This window comes from Apteryx rowi, unplaced genomic scaffold (genome assembly GCF_003343035.1).
Source record: "Apteryx rowi isolate R43461 unplaced genomic scaffold, aptRow1 scaffold_849, whole genome shotgun sequence".
Classification (NCBI taxonomy): Eukaryota; Metazoa; Chordata; class Aves; order Apterygiformes; family Apterygidae; genus Apteryx; species Apteryx rowi.
In genome coordinates, this window is record NW_020451148.1 from 264,384 (window position 1) to 286,073 (window position 21,690).

The window sequence follows — 21,690 nt, forward strand, 5'->3', positions numbered from 1 at the left end:
TTAGTATTAGGTGCACTGCTGGAGCACAGCTCCTGGCATAGTTTCATCTGAAAGGAATCCAGTTTGTATTCTAAGAATGCTCTGTGATGTTAACCAAAGCACAGTAAGTAGGAACGATCAGGAGTTTTGCTGCAAAGCATGTGCCTGATCTAAATAAAAATGGTTGTCATAGACAAACCGTAATCCAGTCTAAGTTCAGTCTTGGTGTATGGGATGGTATTGCAACCCTGGTCTAAAAGATCAGCATAATTTCCTTACTGCTGGCTTCATGGAAGGAAATGTTTTGGACAGTAGATGTGTGTGAATGCTAAGAAATGCAGCAGAATGGCATAAATAATCATGGGATTCAAGATGATATGCAAGATGTTTTCCAAAGCTGAAAGAGGGAAACACTGGATAAAATATGCAGTCCAAATGAACCTGTAAGGCTGAAGTATGTAGAGTTGAATATTTTCTCCTCTCATTGAAAAGCAGATGCTTGCTAGGACTGGAGGTTTAGGCAATGTCCCTGCCATACATGTTAGCTCAATTGTAAGTTTGGATAGCCATTCTGTGTGGTGTACTGGTTTGGACAGCAGAAGCATCTGAGCTATAGATCATGCTATCTTGTCAGTAGAAGACTRTTCTGAATAGCTGTTGAAATCAAATCTACAGCATCATTTACCTTCAGCTAGAGGTTTCTGTGTATGGCGAAGCCATGGGAATTCAGAGCAATAGTACGTACAAAGTTAATCTAGGCCTTTTCTGTCACATGATCTATTTCTGTAGAGGAGAGTCTGGATTCTTAAATCTGTCAACCCCTTGGAGCTAGGCCAGTAGGCAACAATTTCATGCCCATATGGGGGAAGGGAAGAACATCTTCCTTTGCCTTCATGAGAAGCTAGATGTCCTATGTTACATGCACCTGCAGTATTCAGGAATGTGTGTGCTGAGCGCAGGAACACGCTGTGCTTCAGCTGTCAGAGTAGCAGTACCCAAAGCCCTTTGGCTGCTAGCACCATCTAAGGTATCAGATGTCTAAATTAGCTCTGTGAATCGGGAGGAATGTCTAATCCCTATATGCTCACAGAGTATATGTAACATTGTGGTGATATCATTATATCTGAATATAACTGAACTAGAATAGCATTTCGTTAATGATATATTCCATCCTCAAATGGAAGAAAATTTTCAGAGAGACAAAACATCACATACAGCCTGGGATGTAGAAGATTAATATCCTAGATATTCTATGTCTTTTGTTAAGGAAATGTATTTCATTTGAGGCCAGGTCCATGAACTTGTAAAACCTGTACATGACTTATAAGAGCTGATAAAATCACAGTCTGCAGGACTGCAGTTTTAAAGAAGTTAATTTGTTGTTAGATACAAGTAGTTATGTGTGAAAACTGAAACTCATTGTTTCCTGGAGTTTCGGTGCACAATTATTTGTTTATGCAGAAGGTTAGAAAGAATAATAATAATAATAAAACACAAAGGCCATCTTGAAAATTTTCCTCTGTGTAGGCCTGGGAAAATGTGACCCAGATGGGCATTATGACCTAGATAGCTGTATTGTGGCAGGAACTATGGCATTGAAGAGATTGTGGAGCATGAAATGATACAGTATAAACCATTGTCTTAGACTTGAATATATGTTGAGGTGCAACTGTCTTTTTTTCTTGTGTCTGAAGCGGATGAGTAAAACATGCATATCTCAGGTTGGGTGCAAATGCATGATCTGCATGGGAAGGAGGTAGAGAGAGATACAAAGTTTGGTAGCTACAACCACACTGTACGACATCATGAGTACTGATGCACGAGAGGGGTAAAAACTGTTTAGTTTCTCCCCATCTCTGTTATATCTTCCCATTGCTACGTAGCATCTCTTTGGTCTCTTAACTAGCATTACTAAATCAGCTTCTCATGAAAGTAAAAAATGCAAAAAGCATTTAGTAAGTAGAAGGACATTTTTCAATTTAAGACATGTTAGCAACTCTGTATTTGTTGCTACCATAACAGAGTTCTGTGAAATGAAAGGAATAGCTTCAAGTAGGTTTGTGTTGCTGAGCAGCTGATATGTGCAGTATCTATCTGTTTGTCTGTCTATCTCAATATAGAAAGCCAACCCTGGTGATGATCTGTTGTCCAAAAGATAGACCTCATATAGATTTCCCACAATGTGAGAAATATTTTTTCATGATACAACAGGTTGAATTACCTTGCATGTAGCATCAAAGAATTTTGCTGTCAATATGCTTGTCAGACCTGCGAATCAGCTGCCTAGTTGCACTTCCATCTTCTTGTGCTCCCATCAGTATATCGTCTTTACCAAAGAAATTTTATAGTCCAAATTCATTAAAAACTCATTAGGTTAGGGCATGAGTGAGGGAGCTAGTGGTTGAGAAATCAGGTACAGTGTACACATATATTCAAACAGACCACAGTCATCTTTTGGGGGGGAAAAATCCCCCAACTTTCTGTTTTTTTTAATATAATTGTGTTTGAAAGTCTTATTCGCCCCTCTTCAAGTATAAGAATCCCTGTCTATAGCTATGTGGAGGTTTCTTTTAATCTTTTTCTGTACCAATTATTTCAAAGCATTAAGTTGTTTTAGAAGAGGCCTTAGTATAAATCTGTAAAATACCAGCTGATAATGAAGAATGTTATGGAAGAATTTTTTGAATGAACTTTAAAACATCAGAACTATGTTGGTGCATTATATATTTCAGTGTCAGATTTAATATTACTAATGATATTATGGTTGAAACATGAGAAATGCCCACTTCTAGTAGGATGGAAATACCTATGTTGCTATGACTCTTTGTATTCCTCCATTCTTCTTCCGGCATTTTTTTAAATGCCAAGCTTCTTGTTATGAAAAGATACGCTTATTAGGTATATACTGTTTGTTTGAAGTTTTTCATTGTGTAACTTGCTCTGAATGGACTTCTTTTGTGTTTTTGGAAACCTTTCCATATATATTTGCTTTCCCTCCTTTACCTTTTTTTCTTCACCATGCTTTAAGGATGAAGGAAGCACTGGAAGAACAAAAGCCTTTTAAATTTAATGAAATGAAACATGAAAACATATGTGTATATCTTTCTTTGCATAAGGAGATGCTTTCATTGTTTGAAGCTAAAAGCTTGACATCATGTAAATAAAACATGGAAATGCTATTAAGAACACACGAATTGCTATTGCAGTGAGGAGGTAGGTTTTCTATATTGATATAGTTTGTTTGTGTTTGTTTCAGCCCAGTATGTGTGCTAGCACAGAAGAAATATTACAAAATGCATTCCATTTAAAGCTAATCTAGCTAGATTGGAATACAAACACTTTAAAACTATTGGTGTTTTAATTTCTTAGAATTAACATTCTCAGTTTCTCTTCATATGACTTTAATCATAGTAATTAACTGGGGAAGGAAATTTGGATATCCTGTTTTAAAGGCTGGAAAAAAAGGACAAAACTCAAGATAGAATCACTCAAAGCAGCTCATTCCTGTTTTTGATCTAGTCTCTAAAGGAATGATTAGGTGCATTGGCAAAATAGTGGAAAGCCTTTTGAACTGTTTAAGTTTCAAATACATGTGGCTACAGAAGTGGCCTTTTAAAAAATGTCTTTAAGCTAATTTCTTCTATGATAGTAGTGAGAGGGGGTTGCAGTCTGTCAGATTTGTTTTATAAGTTTTTCATTTGTTTTGAGAAATACAGTACCTATGCATAATGTCATTAAAACTTGTGTAAAATTTTTGTGTCACTGGAGTAGTCAGATATAAATTTAAGATAAAGCTTTCCTGAGAACTGCATCAGAAGTCAGGACCTCAATTTCTTCTTTTTTATTAAAAAAAATGTGAGAATGATCCTGGAGATTCAGAAAAATTTTTGCTTGTCTACAGTGTGATTTAGGCTTGTGTTGGATTGCTTCTCTCTTGATAGAAGTTGGAGACCTGAGCTGGAGACTGTGGCTTCTAATTCCTTCTACCTTTTTTTTACTGTCTGTAGAAGGTTATTGGCATTTTATCCCCCCCCCCCCACACACACACACACTTTTTTTTGGAAAGTCTTTAGCAATCAAGGAAGTAACTTGGATCTCTAGGAAGTTCTTTGAAACTGGGACCTTTTTTCTTTTCTTCCAGAATACTTCCTATATTCTGATGTAACTTAAAAGAGGTTTTATTTCTCTTCTAGCTTCTGTTATAGACACTTCAGGAAGCTGTAGCTTTGATGAGAAGATGAGAAAGTTGAACAATGAATACTGCAATTTAAGAGTTTGTGTCCAATATGGAACTTACACTGGCAAATTTTTTTTACATCTGAATGTGTAATAGTTTTGAGACTTATTCCATACCACCCAAAGCTGAATACTTAAATAATTAAAATGAAGAAGAAATTAAAATATATCCTGTTAATCTTCTTGGTGTACCTACATACTGTGTACTGTGGTTTGACACTAAGATACTTGAAATGGCTTTTACTGGATCCAGTAACAACAGCAGTCATTATTGCATATTTGAGCATGTTTAAACTCAAACATAGTCTGGATGAAGAAGAACCACTGTTTTGTCATACTGTTGTAGGTGGATATTTCTTCATGACCTCCTTCTTATTTAAAGAAACAATGAGTCTAACCAAATATTGGCTGGTGGGATAATAGGCAGCCTTTTCTGACTATAAACTCTGCTAGCTATATATGCAATATATCCATGACTGGTAGTTTTTATATCTGGCTTTAGAAATAAGGGATTTGGATGTTAAAGGTTTGAGAAACAAATGAATGAGCCCTTTCTTCTATGGCACACACAGAATTTCCTGAACAGCTGACTGTTCTGAAGTACCTTTGTTGAGTGGTACATGTATAGGAGAGAAAAACAAGATGTAGCATCATTTTCTGCTGAATTCAATCCTTATGCAGCAGCAAATCTTTACTGTTGGATTTCTGATGAATTTTTTTTCATAAAATGTTTTATTAATTGCTTTTCATCAAAATTTTAGTGATTCAACCTAAATATAAATTGAGTGTATGAAATTTGTGCTATGAAATTTCATAGCATATTTTTGATAAAATATATACATATTTATATTTGTAATTAATTTTTGATTTCTGAGACAGTTCCCATGAAATAGTATCTCAGACATTTTATAAAGGCATTAAAATATGAATTATGAAGTTTTAAGGATCATGTTCTTTCTACAGTGTTATAAAATTGTCAGAACTGTTTAGAAAAAAACTGTTTATAACTGAATAAATAATGAAAAACTCAATATTTATATGTAAAAATTTACCATGCTAATTAAAGCAGTGCATCTCATTAGGCTAAATAATGAGTTTCTTAGTAGTACAGTTAAAAGATTTGTTCTTTTGAAAAATTTCTTTGATATAGTAATAAATGAAAATTGCCTAGCCTATAGTTAGGGCTAGTTAGAATATCTTTTTTAATTTAAATTTTTCATTATATATATGAAATATGAAACCTTTCAGTTGAAACAAAACTTGTCTTTAATCCTCTAATTATTGACTTTATGATACAAAGTTCAGGCTGTTTAAGGAAAGGAGGTACTATCAACATAAAATTCTTTGTATAGGAAGGATCTTATTTTCCTGAGTCTCTCCTACCTGCCCTAAATTGTGATGAGCTCAGTTCTGACTTTCCCATTACTTCATTTCCACCTTTCCCTCTTTGATATTTGACCTGAACCAAAGACTCTGGAGTTTCTGGCATTAGACTTGTCATTATGACTGACATGGAAGGGCAGTGATGAAGGAAAGCTGATGATATCACTCTCTTAGATGACTCCAGAGCAGAATCATAAATGAAATTGCTCCAAGGAAAGTGCATTATGATGAGGCTTACTTCTCTGTAAGCAATAGTAAATGAAAACCTTGAGAGAAAGAAAAACTGAGCATCAAAGTGAAATGACTCTGAGAAGTTGCCCATTTTTAAAATGAATTAGAGGTCACTGGTGTTATTGTAAAACTTGTGTTCATGGAGACTTATTTTTGGCTTCAAGTTTAGGTTTCTTATTCTCTTTGTCCTTCACTAATAAATATTCTAACTTGAAAAATATTATTTGACAACTTCAAAATTTCAATCTGATTCCAGAGTTTTCTTAGTTCTACAGTTATTTCCATATTAAGCAATATGTTCATTTTCCTAGGATGTTTTTGATTAGAGGCACCAGGAATTCATATAAAAATAGGCTCTAGGGATTAATTCCACCAATGGGACATATTTAATCTCTATAACATAGTAAAAAATAGGGTTATTACCTCATAATGAGTTTTAAGCTATGACATCTTATCCTTAATTAATTCTGCATGTTTCCTSTCTGAGACAATCTCATGCACATATGCATATTCTCAGGGAGAGCAGAGTTGCCACCATGGCTCATGTAACATCCTATTTCTGGGTCTGTTGTCAGGAATGACTGTGGAGGAGGCAAAAAGTGCCATATAAAACTTCCTGATTTAAGATTAGAATATTGTCTTATGGAAATTAAGGAATCCTCTTGCTTATGACATTGAATTATTGGCCCAGTAGGGTGAAAAGAAAATTCCTACTGTTTCCTAACGTCAATGGGTTTTGGATCCATACGTAGGTTGATTAAAAGTTTTATTTTGTCATTATTATATTGTTAGAATAATTGTCATAATAAACATTGCAGTTTTGAAGTCAAAATTTACACTTTAAATATCTTACTACCTGATAATACTGATAATAATGGACAAAATGGAAGAGCAAAACTGGAAATAGATATTCTAGAATTAAACTGAGTGATACTGAAGTCTTTATATGATCATGATTTTGCATAACCAAGGGCATATGGGGCTGTTAATGAGTAATCTGATTAAAAAGGTGAAAATGGCATGTCAAAAGCTTAGAAGAAAATAAATTATAGCACATGAAAAATTTTTGGTATACTTCTATATTCTTTGGTTGTACTAGTGATTTTTTCATTCAGTCTGTGTCAGAAATTTGTAGACATAATCTCCAGTGTCTGCATGGGAATTTGGGTTTGGAAATACTGATTTATTTAGATAACACAGTCTCACTCTAAGAAGCTTTTAGTCTGAACATATGATGAAATAATTGTGCTTCTATCAAGAAATGGGTTTATCTCCTGGAAATATTTCAGTTTCCTAACCGGAGTATTGGTATTAGCCAGTCATATATCTGGAAAATATTTCTGTAACTATCAGTTAGGAGATTTAAAAAGTCAATCAGCAGCATGGATGCTTGGCCTAAGAAAGGACCACTTTGAATAAACCCTAGCTTAAAATAATAAAAAAAATGCTTATACAACATCATATAATAATTTTACAGGAGGAGTGCTGCAAAAGTATGCTTTTGAAAGATGAGAGAAACCTGCATTTGCCTTTGTCCTGCCTATTCTTCCATATCCCTTAAGGGATATTGCAATAAATAATAATTCATAGTTTGTGTATTCAGCTTGTTCTAAGTGTGCCTTTATAGACGGAAATCTCTTGCTCTTACTGATGTGGTCAATGCCTCCCTTTTTACCATCATAGCCATAAAACCAATGACAGACAACCTTACTGTAGTCCTCTCGTGTTTTGTTTGCACTGTATGTTATTTCAACAAAAGCTGATTATAGAAAAGAGGGAGAAAACCACTTTCATTTCAAATAAACTATTGGTGTAGAGGAAATAAAGCCTTATATTGAAAGTGTGTTGGATAATACCCTTTTGGCTAAGAAAAGGTCCTGTTACTAAAAAGAAATCTCACAAGACGGAAAATGCTCTTGATTTAGCTTGRAAAGTTGAACTAAGCCTTTCAGTTTCAGATTTGTCTTTTATTCACTTCAGCATGTCTGCATGCGTTTTCCAGGGGGAATACTGTGAGGGGATTAAAACTTTCTTTCTTGGGGAAAACATTTCTATTTCTTATGTAAAACAAATGGGGCATGCCATTGTAAAGTCCTTTTTTTTTCTTTTGTCTTCTTCCCCAGTTACAGAAACTTAAAAAATGGACAGTCTTATGTGTTGTTGGTGGGTTTTTTTGTTTTTTTTTTAATACATGAAATACCCGTCAAATATTTCTAAGAAGATGTGCTCTTTCTTTTCTTTTAAACTTCAGACATGGGATACAGAGCTGGAGAGATCTGCAGAATCCTGGGCTGAAACCTGTCTGTGGGAGCATGGGCCTGCAAGCCTCCTTCCATCAATTGGACAAAATTTGGGGGCGCACTGGGGAAGGTAGCTTAAGATACTGTTTTATAATATATATGCTTTTTGAAATTTCACAAAATTTGCTTGTTACTTAAAGGAAAAATGAAAGAAGGTATAGCTTTTTAGTGATCTAACAGACTGTTACTGCTTTTCCTAGGTATAGGCCTCCAACGTTTCATGTCCAAGCATGGTATGATGAAGTGAGAGATTTCACCTATCCACATCCTCATGAATGCAACCCATATTGTCCTTACAAATGTTCTGGTCCTGTTTGTACACATTACACACAGGTATGTAGGTGGGTTTGGTTTTTCTCAGCTATGGAAAAGAGTAGTCAAGATCTCCAGTTAGGTCACTGAATGACACATAGAACTTATTAATATCACAGCATTAATCTTACAGTATGTTCCTTAGTGCAAAAACATAAAAGAGACTTGTGGTTTATTACAATTCATAATTACAAGCATTGGACATGGGTGACGATGAGTAGGGTTGTCATAGAAATCTTTAGATTTCTTCCTCATAAATATCACTTCCTTAACAGGGTTTAAGGAAAAAGCCCACAAAACCCAGTACTAAATGATATTGCTCCGTGCCCTTTGCGCAATCTGCTCTCAGTGCTGGCTGGCAAGCTGGTGGCCTTCCATTTTGGAGTATGCTGAAGAAATTACAGTGCATAAAAACAAAGTTTTCTTAGGTGAATTCATGAGAACAAACAACAGTTATAACATATTACTTTAACTTCAGGAAGATTTTGAAATTGTGTAGGAACATCTTTATTTGGTACTCCTGAACTCTAATGTTTGTAGTCCAGATTTTTTCAGAGGAGAACCAATCATGTTTTCAGTGACTGGGAAGCACATAATTCTCAGATTATACTAAAATCCATGCATTTTTTGTATATTACTAGAAAACTTCAAAATTATTACTTTTTTATTTTCTGTTTTTGTTTACTAGTATATTTACCATTGTACCTAATTTTAAGACACAGTTAACTCCATGTTCTTATTTACCATTTTGGTAAAAATACCTATATAATTGCACCTTTTCACCATATGCAATATATATGTATTCACATGCAGTATGTATACTACTTTGTGTTAGTGATACTTCATAGTACCTATCTCTTTAAAGTCCTGAATGAACTAAGCAGTTCACTTCTCTTGAATTAATGTAGATTTAGCATCTGTCAAATTTGTTTACTTTGAACATCCCAGCCTTTGTCTTTCAGATTATTTTGAGATTTTTGCAATGAGAATTATTTCAACAGATGACCAAAGGAACACAGCCATCTTAGACTGCAATGATATGAAAGCATATTAATTTAAAACCCTGTTACCTGTCATAGACTGGATTCTTCTTGGTGTATGAAGTTTCCTTGTGAATGTTTATGTTGCTTTCTTTCACTGCTAACACCTATGTATTCTGTCAGTCTAACCAACCTAAAACTCTCTGGGTTCTTAGACTGCACTGAGAACTCCAGGACAGAGGAACCTAACTTCTTGTAAATCAAGATTTTGCATCCATTTTAATTCCAAAAATTTGCTCTTCAGCTGATATTTTGTAAATATTTGCTGTTTGCTGCATGTTCAAATACATACTTAGATCAGTTATGATAAATGAGAGTCATATCTTTTGTATCAACATAAAGTTGTTCTTTCTAATAAGGATGTAACTTAATGGCCTATTGTCAGTTGTAATAATGTTACTTCTACCCCAGTTATGTTTATAACAGAGGGGAATATAGCATCTCTTTTGCGATTTGAGTTTTATAAATTGAAGTTTTTAGACAGTTTTGGTTTTGTATTAATCAGCGTTGGTTTTCACATGTCTTTCTCTTTCCTTTTCCATAGGTTGTTTGGGCTACAAGTAGCAGAATAGGTTGTGCAATTAATTTGTGTCATAACATGAACATCTGGGGACAGATTTGGCCAAAAGCAGTCTATCTTGTATGCAATTATTCTCCTAAGTAAGTAGGCTGACACACAAAAATATCTTGAGGGGGCAAAGTACTTTATAATCCAGGAAATAATCCAAAAGGAAATCAGTCTGAGTTTTCTATTTTTTGTTCTGTTACAAAGTAAAGTATTGTTCAAGGCAGCTTTGGCTGCACAAATACTCTTGTGATTTTCTAGAGCTTCATTTTTCTGGCCTGACTGTGTATTAGCATTCAACATCAGCGATCTTCATTGTAGTGTGATGTTTGTCTGGATAATAAATGAACCTCCCCATTGTAACTTTAAGGAATGTGTAACTTGAAGCCTATAGTTAAAGATCAAATTCTATAGGATATTCCATTTAGGAGAGTGAAGCCCTGTTGTCATGTAGTTGAGGAATTTAGTCTTATGGTGTAATACTGATCTAAAAAGATCTCACAGCAGCAGTACTTCAATTTCTTCTTCAAGGACTTTTCAACAACGTTGTGCATTTGGTTTATCAAAACAACATCATGGCCTAAGTGTTCACATATTCATATTGTTCACATATTAAATACTGTTTAATATTCATGATTCATTGTTTGCTAATTAATTTTTTTTTTTAGGGGTAACTGGTGGGGTCATGCTCCTTATAAACCTGGTCGCCCCTGTTCTGCGTGTCCCCCTAGTTTTGGAGGAGGTTGCAGAGAAAACCTTTGTTACAGGGGTATGTACTATTTCAACAGTACAGCTATAGGTGGTCAGAGAAATGTAACCTTTTGCATTCTTCCTTCATTATGCTTGAAGATAGTGGAATAGAATGTATTATCTATGTGCCCAAAGAACTGGTAGGGGCCTGCTTTACTATGGCATGAATTTATGTACTATCATATGTGAGGCTGAGCCTCCCCAAAAGGAGTGGAGTGAACTGAACTCCTACTGACTTCAGTGGTAATTGAGAGCTTTTAGTACACAAAGACATAGACTTTGGCAGTATGCTATTTATATCCTTATATTATCTTTCTGTAAATTATAGTTGAAGTCTATGCAGTGATTTGTTTATAGGGAAACATGCTAGCTCAGTGACATAGCCACATGCATTACTATAATCAAAAGTCAAGAACAAGACAAGAAGACATTATTAATTAAACAAAATATCAACTAGGATAATTACTAATTCCCTAAAATTTTCATGGTTTTATTCTTTCTTACTTCATAGCATTGAAATGTACCATATTATGAAGCTGCTATTTCTTATTGTTTAATTTTTCACACAAGTACCTTATCCATTTCTGTTAATATTTTTGAAAAACAGGATTATTATTTTAATATTTCTTCATCTATTCCTACGGACCATAATAGCCCCACCTCTGTGCCCTTGTAGCTTCGTTAAGGTTCTCAGAGAACTGTAGATTTAATGATGAATATTTCCAAATCAGTTACATTATGTATGAATTAAAGGGTCTCTTTTTCAGATGTACATTTTTAGGAAACTGGCTCCTTTAATTACAAGTTAACTAGGAACTTGATAAAGCTCTTTCTACTACTAATAGAAATATCGCCTTTGATCTATGGATTTTTCTGATGGCATAAAGAAGATGCTACAACAGGAGTGTTTAGAGCATTTTCATACCTTGGTGGTGCTGTCTGCGCTAGAAAAATTCTACCTTTGGTCAGCATTAGAAAGATACATGAGAGGTGTTATGAAGCTTGAGCGCTTCTTCTCATGAAGCAGTTCCTTGCTTTCTTACGCATATTCAATGACCGTTTTATGAGAACAAAGCCATGATACCAAAAAATGGCAAGGGATTTACATTCCACAAAAACTAGGGTTTTTTGCCTGAGAAATTCTTTTGCCCATTTTCTGAAACAGAGGGTTCAGAAAGGCTTTATTCTCCCCATGAACCAGAAGAGGAAACCAATGAGATTGAACGGCAGCGATCCAAAGCCCAGGATGCAACAGCACAAAGCCGGCCGAGGACTCATTCACCTTCAGGCTCCACAGGCAATGATGACAGTGAGAAAAATGAAGTAATAAGCACACAGCAAATGTGTAAGGAATTTACCTGATTTGCAAGTAGTCAACAAATTTGAATTATGTAGTATCAAATTCATTACAGTGAAAATGCTTTTTGTTTATTTTAGCTCAAATTGTTTCATGTGAAGTAAGGCTAAGAGATCAGTGCAAAGGAACGACTTGCAATAGGTATGGTAAATTTTACAGTTGTCATCTTGAGATTATTTTAAAAGGCTATATTTGTATGTGAGCTGAAATATTTTCCATTTTTGTAATCCAGAGCTGTATTTTTGTAAGACCAGGTTGTATTTTATTTTTCCAGGTATGAATGTCCTGCTGGCTGTTTGGATAGCAAAGCCAAAGTTGTTGGAAGTGTACATTATGAAATGGTAAGCATTTTTAACTGGATTTTTTTACCAATAGAATGTTTAATGAGATGTCTTTTTCATTGGAATACTAGCTAAAATAGTATTAACAATGAATTTTGAAGAAACCAGCGTTCACCAAAAATAAAATCCTACACCAAATGTTTAAGGTTGCATCACACTATCTAAGTTTGCCTCTCTTGTTCTGCGTATACTGTCTGGATGTACTTCATACCTCTAATAGTTGCACAGAAATAGAATTTGTGTGTCCAGATGTACAGAGTTTAAACTTAAGGAAAAATACAGCAATCTGTGGGTATAATCCTATAAACTCCTTTAATAAGACAGCTCTACCTGTATGAACTTAATGCCTAGCTGAAAATGTACGGTTCTATACCTATATTATGTTGTATCACTATGTAGAACTGAAAGAAAGTATAGGAAATAACAGTTACAGTGAATGAGTCTGTTTTGTCTCTGAATAAGGCAAAATGATGTTTTCTTCATTTGAGATAGTACCTATCCTGACCACATCAAACTTAAGGGGCTATCTACTAGGTTTAATGACAGAAGCTTTTGACTGTAATAAAAAAAATGAATTTTCATGTTAAATTACAATGGAAAATAGTATTTTGTCTGCTATGGAATTGTTTTTTCCACTCTGTTTTTCAGCAATCCAGTATTTGTAAAGCTGCCATCCATTATGGCATCCTAGACAATGAAGGTGGTTGGGTTGATGTCACTAGGCAAGGAAGGAAAAATTACTTTATCAAATCTTATAGAAATGGCATTCAGTCAATTGGGTAAGTTTCCATAAAATTTCAATGTATGAAAAATTTTACACCTATTTCTTTTTTATTTCTCAAAAAATATATTGCAATAATAATGCTTTGCCCTTACTTCTTTTATCACAAAGAATATGAAAATACTATGAAAAGGCATGTTGAAATACAGGTATTGTATCCATCTTGAAGGTTTAGCCACTGTTTAATGGCATACAGAAAAGTGACACAATAATCAAGCAAAAGGAGGTGATAATTCACTAAGTCCCTTGGGCAGTAAATTAGTATTTGTAGTTAAATAATCTCAATATCTGGAGTATTTGGTTAATTCAATTAATTATAAATACATAGATGTATAAAAAATAGTACATACTGACATTAAATCAGATTGTTTTAATTATTTTGGACTGGTAATATTTTCAGGGTTGGCCCATGTACACAGTAACCCATGACAATAAAATGACAAGGCAATAATCTTACAAATTTGTTTTTAGAAGTGCTCACATATTGTCCATACAAGCAATGTGAACGAAGCATAAAATACATCTCTTCATATAAGTGTTTGATAATTTCCTTAGAAGACACAATTTGCATATGATATCTTGCTCAAGTATTTTGCACAATTCTGCATTTGCCAGTGATGGAATAATATCAAAGACTCTGGAAGCTTCATTTGGAGGTGTATCACAGTGTTCAGGTGCTTGCCCGAAGTCTGGTCATAACTATTGCATGGGAAAACAGATGCAAATACTTGTTGACAGGCTAAAAGAAAAACAAGAAAAGCATTGAATAAAAGTGGAGAATATCTGTTCCGCTATTGCCATTCATAATTATCCATTGATAGGACAACATCAGTATTAGTGTGCACAAATCTAATATATTATTATTATCTGCATACTACACTTCACTATATACTAATGTATACTGGAGAATTGTCCACTGCTGTACTTATTTCTGTCTGTCTTGTGTAGTTAGTATATGTTTAATATCAAACTGAAAGAAAACATAGTTTTCCTGAGCAATGTATTTGGTTGAGGTGAGAACCCAAGTGTACAGACGGAGATGGGTAATTGTTAGAGCTCTCATTCTGCACTACACAAACCAAAGCCAGACTGTTGAGGAAGTGCAGGCATGTACTTTAAAGGTCTTCCTGTTTTAAGAAAGTACCTTTGTGCACTGGAAGTACAGTTTCCATGCCTGTGAGCCTGAAAAAAGGCAAAACTCTTGGAAATCGAAAGCCAATCCTGCATTCACAGGTAGCTTGCTGTTCATCTTATAACAATGCTATGGCATCTATCTAGTTTCCCTTTTCAATGGGTTTACCTAATCCAAGGTAAAGAGATAGGCTGGCCAAAGTTTGGTGACTTAGAATTTGGGCTACCTGAATAGCACTGCTGGCATTGACTAAGAAATGCATCTTGACTGTATAGATACTGAGGTACTATCAGCCAACTTCCTTACAAATGTAGTGGTAATTAAACTTTAGAAAATATTCCAGATGGAATGAATTAATTTCCCATCACTTGAAATCTCATCTTTTGGTGCGTTGTGACAAAACTGTAAGACTGTTGAGTCTAGAGCGCATGTTTAGCACCTATTCTCTGAGAATCAGAACTCAGTGTGACTTACACTCAGTTTTGTCTGTTAGGCACATGAATAAGAGTCCTGTTATATCATTGCTGAACTGCTGTGGCCGTTTTATTTTTGGTTTTGGTATTCAGATGTTGCAAAATAATGTTTTAGATGGACTGTTGAAGGACCAAGTCTGTACCTTCCTATCTAGGAGTATATTTCAGCAAATTGCTGCTTCTATGTGTGTGCACACATGGCACAATTCTTCATTAATTTTCTACAGTATTTGTGATTCCACCCTTTATAGTAACCTTAAAAATTGTGATCAGGCATCACTTTTGTAAGTGTATAAATTGTAGTCTTTATGGTAAACAAAGATGATCCCCAGAAATTTCATAGCTCTAATAACTGTCTGTCCTACAAGGCTGTACTGTGAATTCTGTATTACTTCATTATTCAGACTTATTTAAAGTACCTGTTTACTACAGAATGCAGGTGCTAATTTACAAGGCGCTCTGTAGTCAACAGAAGAGACCTTGAAAAGGCCCCTCATAAGGTAGGTGGTACCCTGAAGGTACTGGCTCTCACCAGTGTCTCTAGAGGGAGCCGAAATTCCTAGCATAAACAAGATGGCTATTTAATGGCTAGGTGAAGTGAATCTCGCCTCTAGTTTATATTGCAAATCTTATTTGTTCTTCTAGATTTTCTAGGGTAGAGGAAAGTAATGAGTAAGTAGAAAGACAGAAGGGTGAATTTCAGTGCAAGACATGGCAAATTTCCTAATCTTCAGACATATATGCAGGATTGCTAATACAGTTATTTTTCAAATGTTCCATTATCGTAGTGAAAGATACCATTTTAAACACATTAAGTGCTTGAGATGATGTCAGCATATGAGTTAGAATACTATGTTTTGTCATTCCTCTTAACATTTTCTCAACCAGCTAATCAACTTTAGAATAGGTGAACTATTCTCACATTACTGTTTTAAAATATTAACAGTACAGTTTTTTCATGGTATGGACTTAGGGCAACATAGGTATGAGCTAAGCTAGTGAGAACAAATTGGAATATAATAACAAGCAAATGTGAAATTGATGGGCCATACAACTAAATAAATCAATGCAAACAGTTTCCAAATACAGGTTGCAGTGCTATGGAGTACACAGGAGTAATTTGCTTGAAAGGTGAATAGGGAATCATTTCCTTTAGGCTTATTTAATAAATATCTTTATGGACATCAAAAAACATCATCGCCTTCTTTTTTAATACAGATGAAAATATTAGAATTATGGGTGTATCCGCTGAGATAAAAGAAGAAATAAAATGGAAGTGTTCATCAGTTGTTATAGAATAACTGAACATGTATAGCTGACCTTACATAACAACAAGGAACTGATACATCTGGGTATCATATAACTACTAAAGAACCAGACTGTCATGTGTTGTACTGGGTTTATAATGAATTATCATTTATATCATTTATAATATAAATATTTTAAATGTTATTTAAAGGTGATAATTTAAGATAGAACAGGATCCAAAAGTAAAATTGAATCAAAGTTTTCCAAAAAAGTTTGTTAGGAGAAATTTTTTTATGCATGAAGCTGTCTGAAGGGATGAACCCTTAGGGAGGAAGTGAGTGGTCTCTTTTCTCGTAGATGGATATTTTCAGTCAGTTCTCAATCACAGGTTTTGGTTGCTACAGTTTGAGAGACAAATTGATGCATAATTTGTTGCTAGCAGATTTATTCTCTTAGCAAACTAAATTACTCAAAGAGCTCAACATGCATTCCTCATTTTCAAACACAGATTCAATGGGAATATAAAGTAAATGTATCACTTGCAATAGATTCACAAACAGGGGAGTTTTGCAGTGAGTAAACATTGTTTGGGGGTAATGTCTTGAATTTATTTCTAGATTCAATAATAAAAATTCTCCTAGCTAAAAGGAAATCCATGAGAGGTGTTACTTACTGACTGTTTCTGTTATTTCTTCTCAGAAAATACCAGTCTGCTAATTCCTTCACAGTCTCTAAAGTAACAGGTTAGCATTTATTTCTTAGTATTACTTTGATTTTTTTTCCCCAATAGCACGCATTTATTGGTTTCTGTTTTACTTTCTTCAGTTCAAGCTGTCACCTGTGAAACAACAGTGGAACAATTGTGCCCATTTCAAAAACCAGCCTCACACTGTCCAAGGTAAAATTCTTTAAATATTATATTAATTTGAAGTGCTGCCGTATTTTCTTCAGAGTTATTAATTAACTATAGCTGTCATTTACAAAGATGACAGCAGTAGCTGTGCAGATCTTTGAAAATGAGGCCAGAAATGTTTTACTGATATTTAAGCCTTTGGTCTAAGCAGAAGTCCAGGTAGGTAAAGATGATCTGCCTAAAAAGATCTTTGGCATATCATAGTGAAATAGTCATTGGTTAGACTAAAGACTGCAAAGGAAGATGCGTTTTTTCTGTTTCACTGTGGACTACTAAACCTGTGTACCTTGGGCACAATACCCTTGACTTCAGTTTATCTATCTGTAAAACAGATGTAATAAAAAGAATTGATACAGATATTTGTCATAGAAGTTACCAGATTGTTTGGGTGTTTTGGTTTTGTTAAAAAAAGAAAAAAAAAAGAAAAAAAAAAGAAGTAGATTGTTAAAGTAGGGTATGGTCTACAGGTCAGTTAATAGCTTTCAGTTAAATGTGTGTGCCATTTCTTTGAAGCCTACATTTTCACTCATCGAAAGAAGCCTGTGCCTCAATATTTTGAGGAAGGAAATTAGTAACAGTTCTTAAAGCCATAGATGAGTCAAAGGTAAATACACTGTAGCATGATTTACCGCACGCTAAGCTGGAGATATCCACAGGAGTACTTTCATAGCAATCCTACAGCCAATACAGGAAGCAAGCACAAAGCCAGAACTGCTAGTAAAACATCCCTTCATGTAGCACTTGGGTCCATGGACTTGTTTGGTGTTTGGCTATGACTCCTGGTTTTCTGGATGGAAGATGTGTAGAAATAAGCCGAGGAGTGGAATGCAGGAATGGGTGGATGAAATCCCATGCTTCTGCTTTCTTGAATTTTCTCTTTCATTATTAAAAACTAAAACTAGCTTCATTAAGAGAAAAATAGGGTCTGTTTTTAAGAAAATTTAAAAAAAACATTAAAAAAGACTGATTAATTCTGACGCATCAGTTTAAAGAACTTCAAAACAGCAGCAGTGACCCATTCAAGACTCTGTGCATGATCTTAACATAATTCTGAAAGAGTAGTCTCAGGTGTTATGAGCAGTAATCAGCCACGGCATTGATTGTACAACCTCATTTTTCCCTCTCACATCCTAATCATAAATCAGCAGCTCTTCAAAAGCCTGTCTGACATCATACTTCCTTTGGACGAAAATTTCCCTCAGCTGCATCAGCCTGTTTCGATTGCTCCATCTGATAATGCCATAGCATGCCTGAGGGCTATGATGTGCCAAATATCAAACCAGAAATCAGAAAGTGGATAGTGTCCTAGGGAAGAATGGTTGCCCAGGGCAGTCCATGTAGGATTGTTCCAAAGCCATTAAGACATGACCATTTTTTAAATGAAACAACACACTCTCAGAGTAGATTTGGCACTTTAGTGGCATTTCCTTGTTGTAGCATACCCTAATTACCAAACAAGGTGCTTGCCACCTATACTAGTGTTAGTTCTCAGATGGTGTTCTGGTGCATTTTGACCTGAGGCAGGCATGAATCACAGAGAGAGTTTTTCTCAAAGATGATTAACAAAAAGGACCTGAATAAAGATGGTCTTTCTCTCAGTAGCTCTTTGATCTGCTAGAATCATCTAGGAATCTCATTCCTGAAGTTTTCATTTTAGCCACAAATATCAACTACTCACCCTCGTTATTACTAAATTGGCTTGCATCAGCATCTTGCATCAGCATTGGCTTGGTCATCAGCATCATAATAGGATTAGGCCTCAACCAGATATGTTCTTTCCTAAGGAAGGTATTCATCTGTACAGGTTGGATAGGATGTGGTAGAAACAGCTAATAATACAACAGTGTGACCAGTTTCTCTTCCCACTGACTTTTCAACTGGCCCTCATATACATAGAACAAGGCGACCACCTGGTATTCCAAGGAAAAAAGACAACCAGACCCACTGAAACGTGTTCTCATGCACTTTTTTTATGAACCTCAAGTTATATCAGCAATGTTTTTTGGCCCATGGTATCAAAGACTCAAAAGCTGATCAGTATGGACCATCTGTATGCATCATCAATTTGATTTATACTCAGTAATGCTGGTGTTGAATATGATATAGTAATACTATAATATCATTTTTCATAACTATGTGTGCTTTATTTTCAATATTTCAGGGTTTATTGTCCTCGCAACTGTATGCAGGCAAATCCACACTATGCTCGTGTAATTGGAACACGAATTTACTCTGATGTAAGTATTGTGATTTACATTACATCATATAATGAAATATAAAATCCTATGAAAAGCCATAAAATAAAGATAAGAAGATGTAACATAAATCTCTAGTCTTCCTCCATATGCTAATTTTTTAAACCAAAAATCAACAGAGATGTACTAACAGTCTTTTTAGAAATTCTTCATTTTCAGAGGCTCCCATTTAAGTTAGTAATACTCAGCTGCTGAAGATATGGAAACTTATTTGGAAACTCAGGGTAGACTTCAGTAGTCTCTGGACCCATATTTTCAATTTTTGATTAAAATTCCCATTGAGTTGTTCAGTATTGGCAATGTATACTAATTTAAACCCTTGCTTTTCCTTCCCCTGTTGCAACCATAACTTATTTCAGGATTAAACTAACCAAAAAAATTATTCTGAAGATAAATATCCATAGTCTTATTATGTATATTTCTTATCTATGTAGATAGTTATATATTTGTAGAAGAATTTTGATATATTTGTTTAAATTATCTGACATTGTCTTATTATTTTAACAAATTGATACAACTTTTTTATGTCATTCTGTTGTTTAGTCAACTTTTTTTTCTGCAATACTGTCTTTTCTGCATCATGTTTAGTTCTGAAGTGGGCAGAAAGAGCTAAATGATCTTTGTTTATGCCTCTCTTTTGTCATCTCTCTATGGAGATGACACTCTTCTTTTGATGTCCTGATTAGATGATTCCATGAAGCAGATGATAGGGTTTTTTGTGATGTTCATGCAAATTCTTTTGGCTAAATATTCATATATTTGTATGTAGATGTATATATGTATATGCATATGACTACTTCCACAGTGTTTAGGCCACATTCATTCATGTTCTTATGAACAAGAATTTGCTTGCACAAATATTCATAAATAAAAATTAACATATTTTTAAAAACTGATGCAAAAAGATATGTTAGYCAAACCATTTTTGCAGTATTCATGAGATTTAGTTAAACATTTCCTTTCCTAGCTGTTTGCCTGATCAGTCATTTATTCTTAAAGTCATTTAATATTTTACTGCTACTTGTCTTCTCTGTGTTACTGAAAAATAATGTCCTTTGGTTCGTCACAGAATTTTTATTTTTTTATCCCGTTCCTTTTTTTTTTCCTTTGACTTTGCCACAAGTATCCCTAACTCAATTGAATCAAAAACCCCATTATCTGATCCTCCATTCTTGCAGTCTGTTAGCTATTGTCTCTTTGTCTGAGGCAGAAAAATCAGAGCTGTAGTTCATATAGCCAGTGTCTATAAACGTATGTGTGTGCGGAGTTTTAATGTAACACCCATCCTCCCTCCCTCTATAGAATCTCTTTTTTGTTGAGCCCCTTTTGTTTCTCTTGTCTTGAGGTAGATTGTAAGTTCTTTAAAACAAAATTATAGCTCTGTTCTGTGTGTATAGTACAAGGAGGTCCTTTCCTCAATAATGTTATTATGATATAAATAAGAACTGTAGTAACTGTCCCTCTCAGAAGACAGAAGTACAAATTACTCATTCTTCTTATGGTCCAAAGACATTGCCATCTCTGTGCTTTGTGTCCCTACTGGCCCAGTTGCTAATAGTTTCCACATGGCAATGCTTTGTCCTGTTGGGAGACCAGGAAAAAAAAAGATTTCCTGCTTTCCTGTGCTGGGGACTTGGCACCACTTTTCAACTTTGGTTAATCCAATTTGTCTAAAACTTTTTGAGTCTTATTTCTGGAAATTCAGTATTGTGTCATACCAATGAGTATTTTAATAATATCTGTATTTTTAAAACGCTTCAACGTCACCTCATTATTGAAATAAAGTAAAAAAAAGTGTCAAGAACTGAGTTGAATCAGATTTGATGTGATTGTCAGAACTCTCTTGGAGATGATCTTGCAGCACCTGCCTATATGGAGGTTGTCCTTTGTTGTTGCTGTTAGTCCCTGGATTGTTGAGGTACCAAAATAAATGTATTTACATAACAAAAGGAGCATTTTTGAATAACTAAGTTAATAAGTTAAAAATTTTTTCACGTGTAGAGTTGTTTGGTAAAAAAAAGGTTTATTTTAATGGGCACACCTTAGATGTGCATATGGTACAACTTCGTAATCACATTCCAGTTATCTTATAAGAATTTGTAGAGAGTTTAAGTTTTATATTTATCCTGTTGTTTTCACAGTAGGCAGCATTTTACCAAAGACAATCTCTTATTAATAGTGAATCTAAGTTATGGGGACTGATTGAGCAATTCTGTAAAAAATCAAACCTTTCCTTTTGGCTAGTACAGGTCAGCTTACGTCTTCTGTCTATAGAAGTTGATGGAGTTCGTACTATCTGAGGATTTTGGCCATACTAATTTTTGTTTTAATAACCATATGTGGAAGCATTTCCCTAATTCATAATTCTCTGCTGTAGTAAAATATAAACATTAC

The 21,690-nt window shown here is 34.7% G+C and overlaps 1 protein-coding gene across 1 annotated transcript in view; it reads left to right on the forward strand.

Annotated features, from left to right (window-relative positions):
- The window catches only part of CRISPLD1 (cysteine rich secretory protein LCCL domain containing 1), a 40,949-nt gene that overhangs the window by 12,491 nt on the left and 6,768 nt on the right, over positions 1-21,690 (forward strand). The window contains exons 2-12 of the mRNA XM_026090067.1: positions 8,081-8,199; positions 8,330-8,462; positions 10,026-10,141; positions 10,715-10,815; positions 11,962-12,141; positions 12,234-12,294; positions 12,428-12,494; positions 13,143-13,273; positions 16,828-16,871; positions 16,954-17,026; positions 19,203-19,278. Coding sequence (XP_025945852.1) covers positions 8,081-8,199; positions 8,330-8,462; positions 10,026-10,141; positions 10,715-10,815; positions 11,962-12,141; positions 12,234-12,294; positions 12,428-12,494; positions 13,143-13,273; positions 16,828-16,871; positions 16,954-17,026; positions 19,203-19,278 — 1,101 coding nt within the window. The remainder of the gene's footprint in view (positions 1-8,080; positions 8,200-8,329; positions 8,463-10,025; positions 10,142-10,714; positions 10,816-11,961; positions 12,142-12,233; positions 12,295-12,427; positions 12,495-13,142; positions 13,274-16,827; positions 16,872-16,953; positions 17,027-19,202; positions 19,279-21,690) is intronic.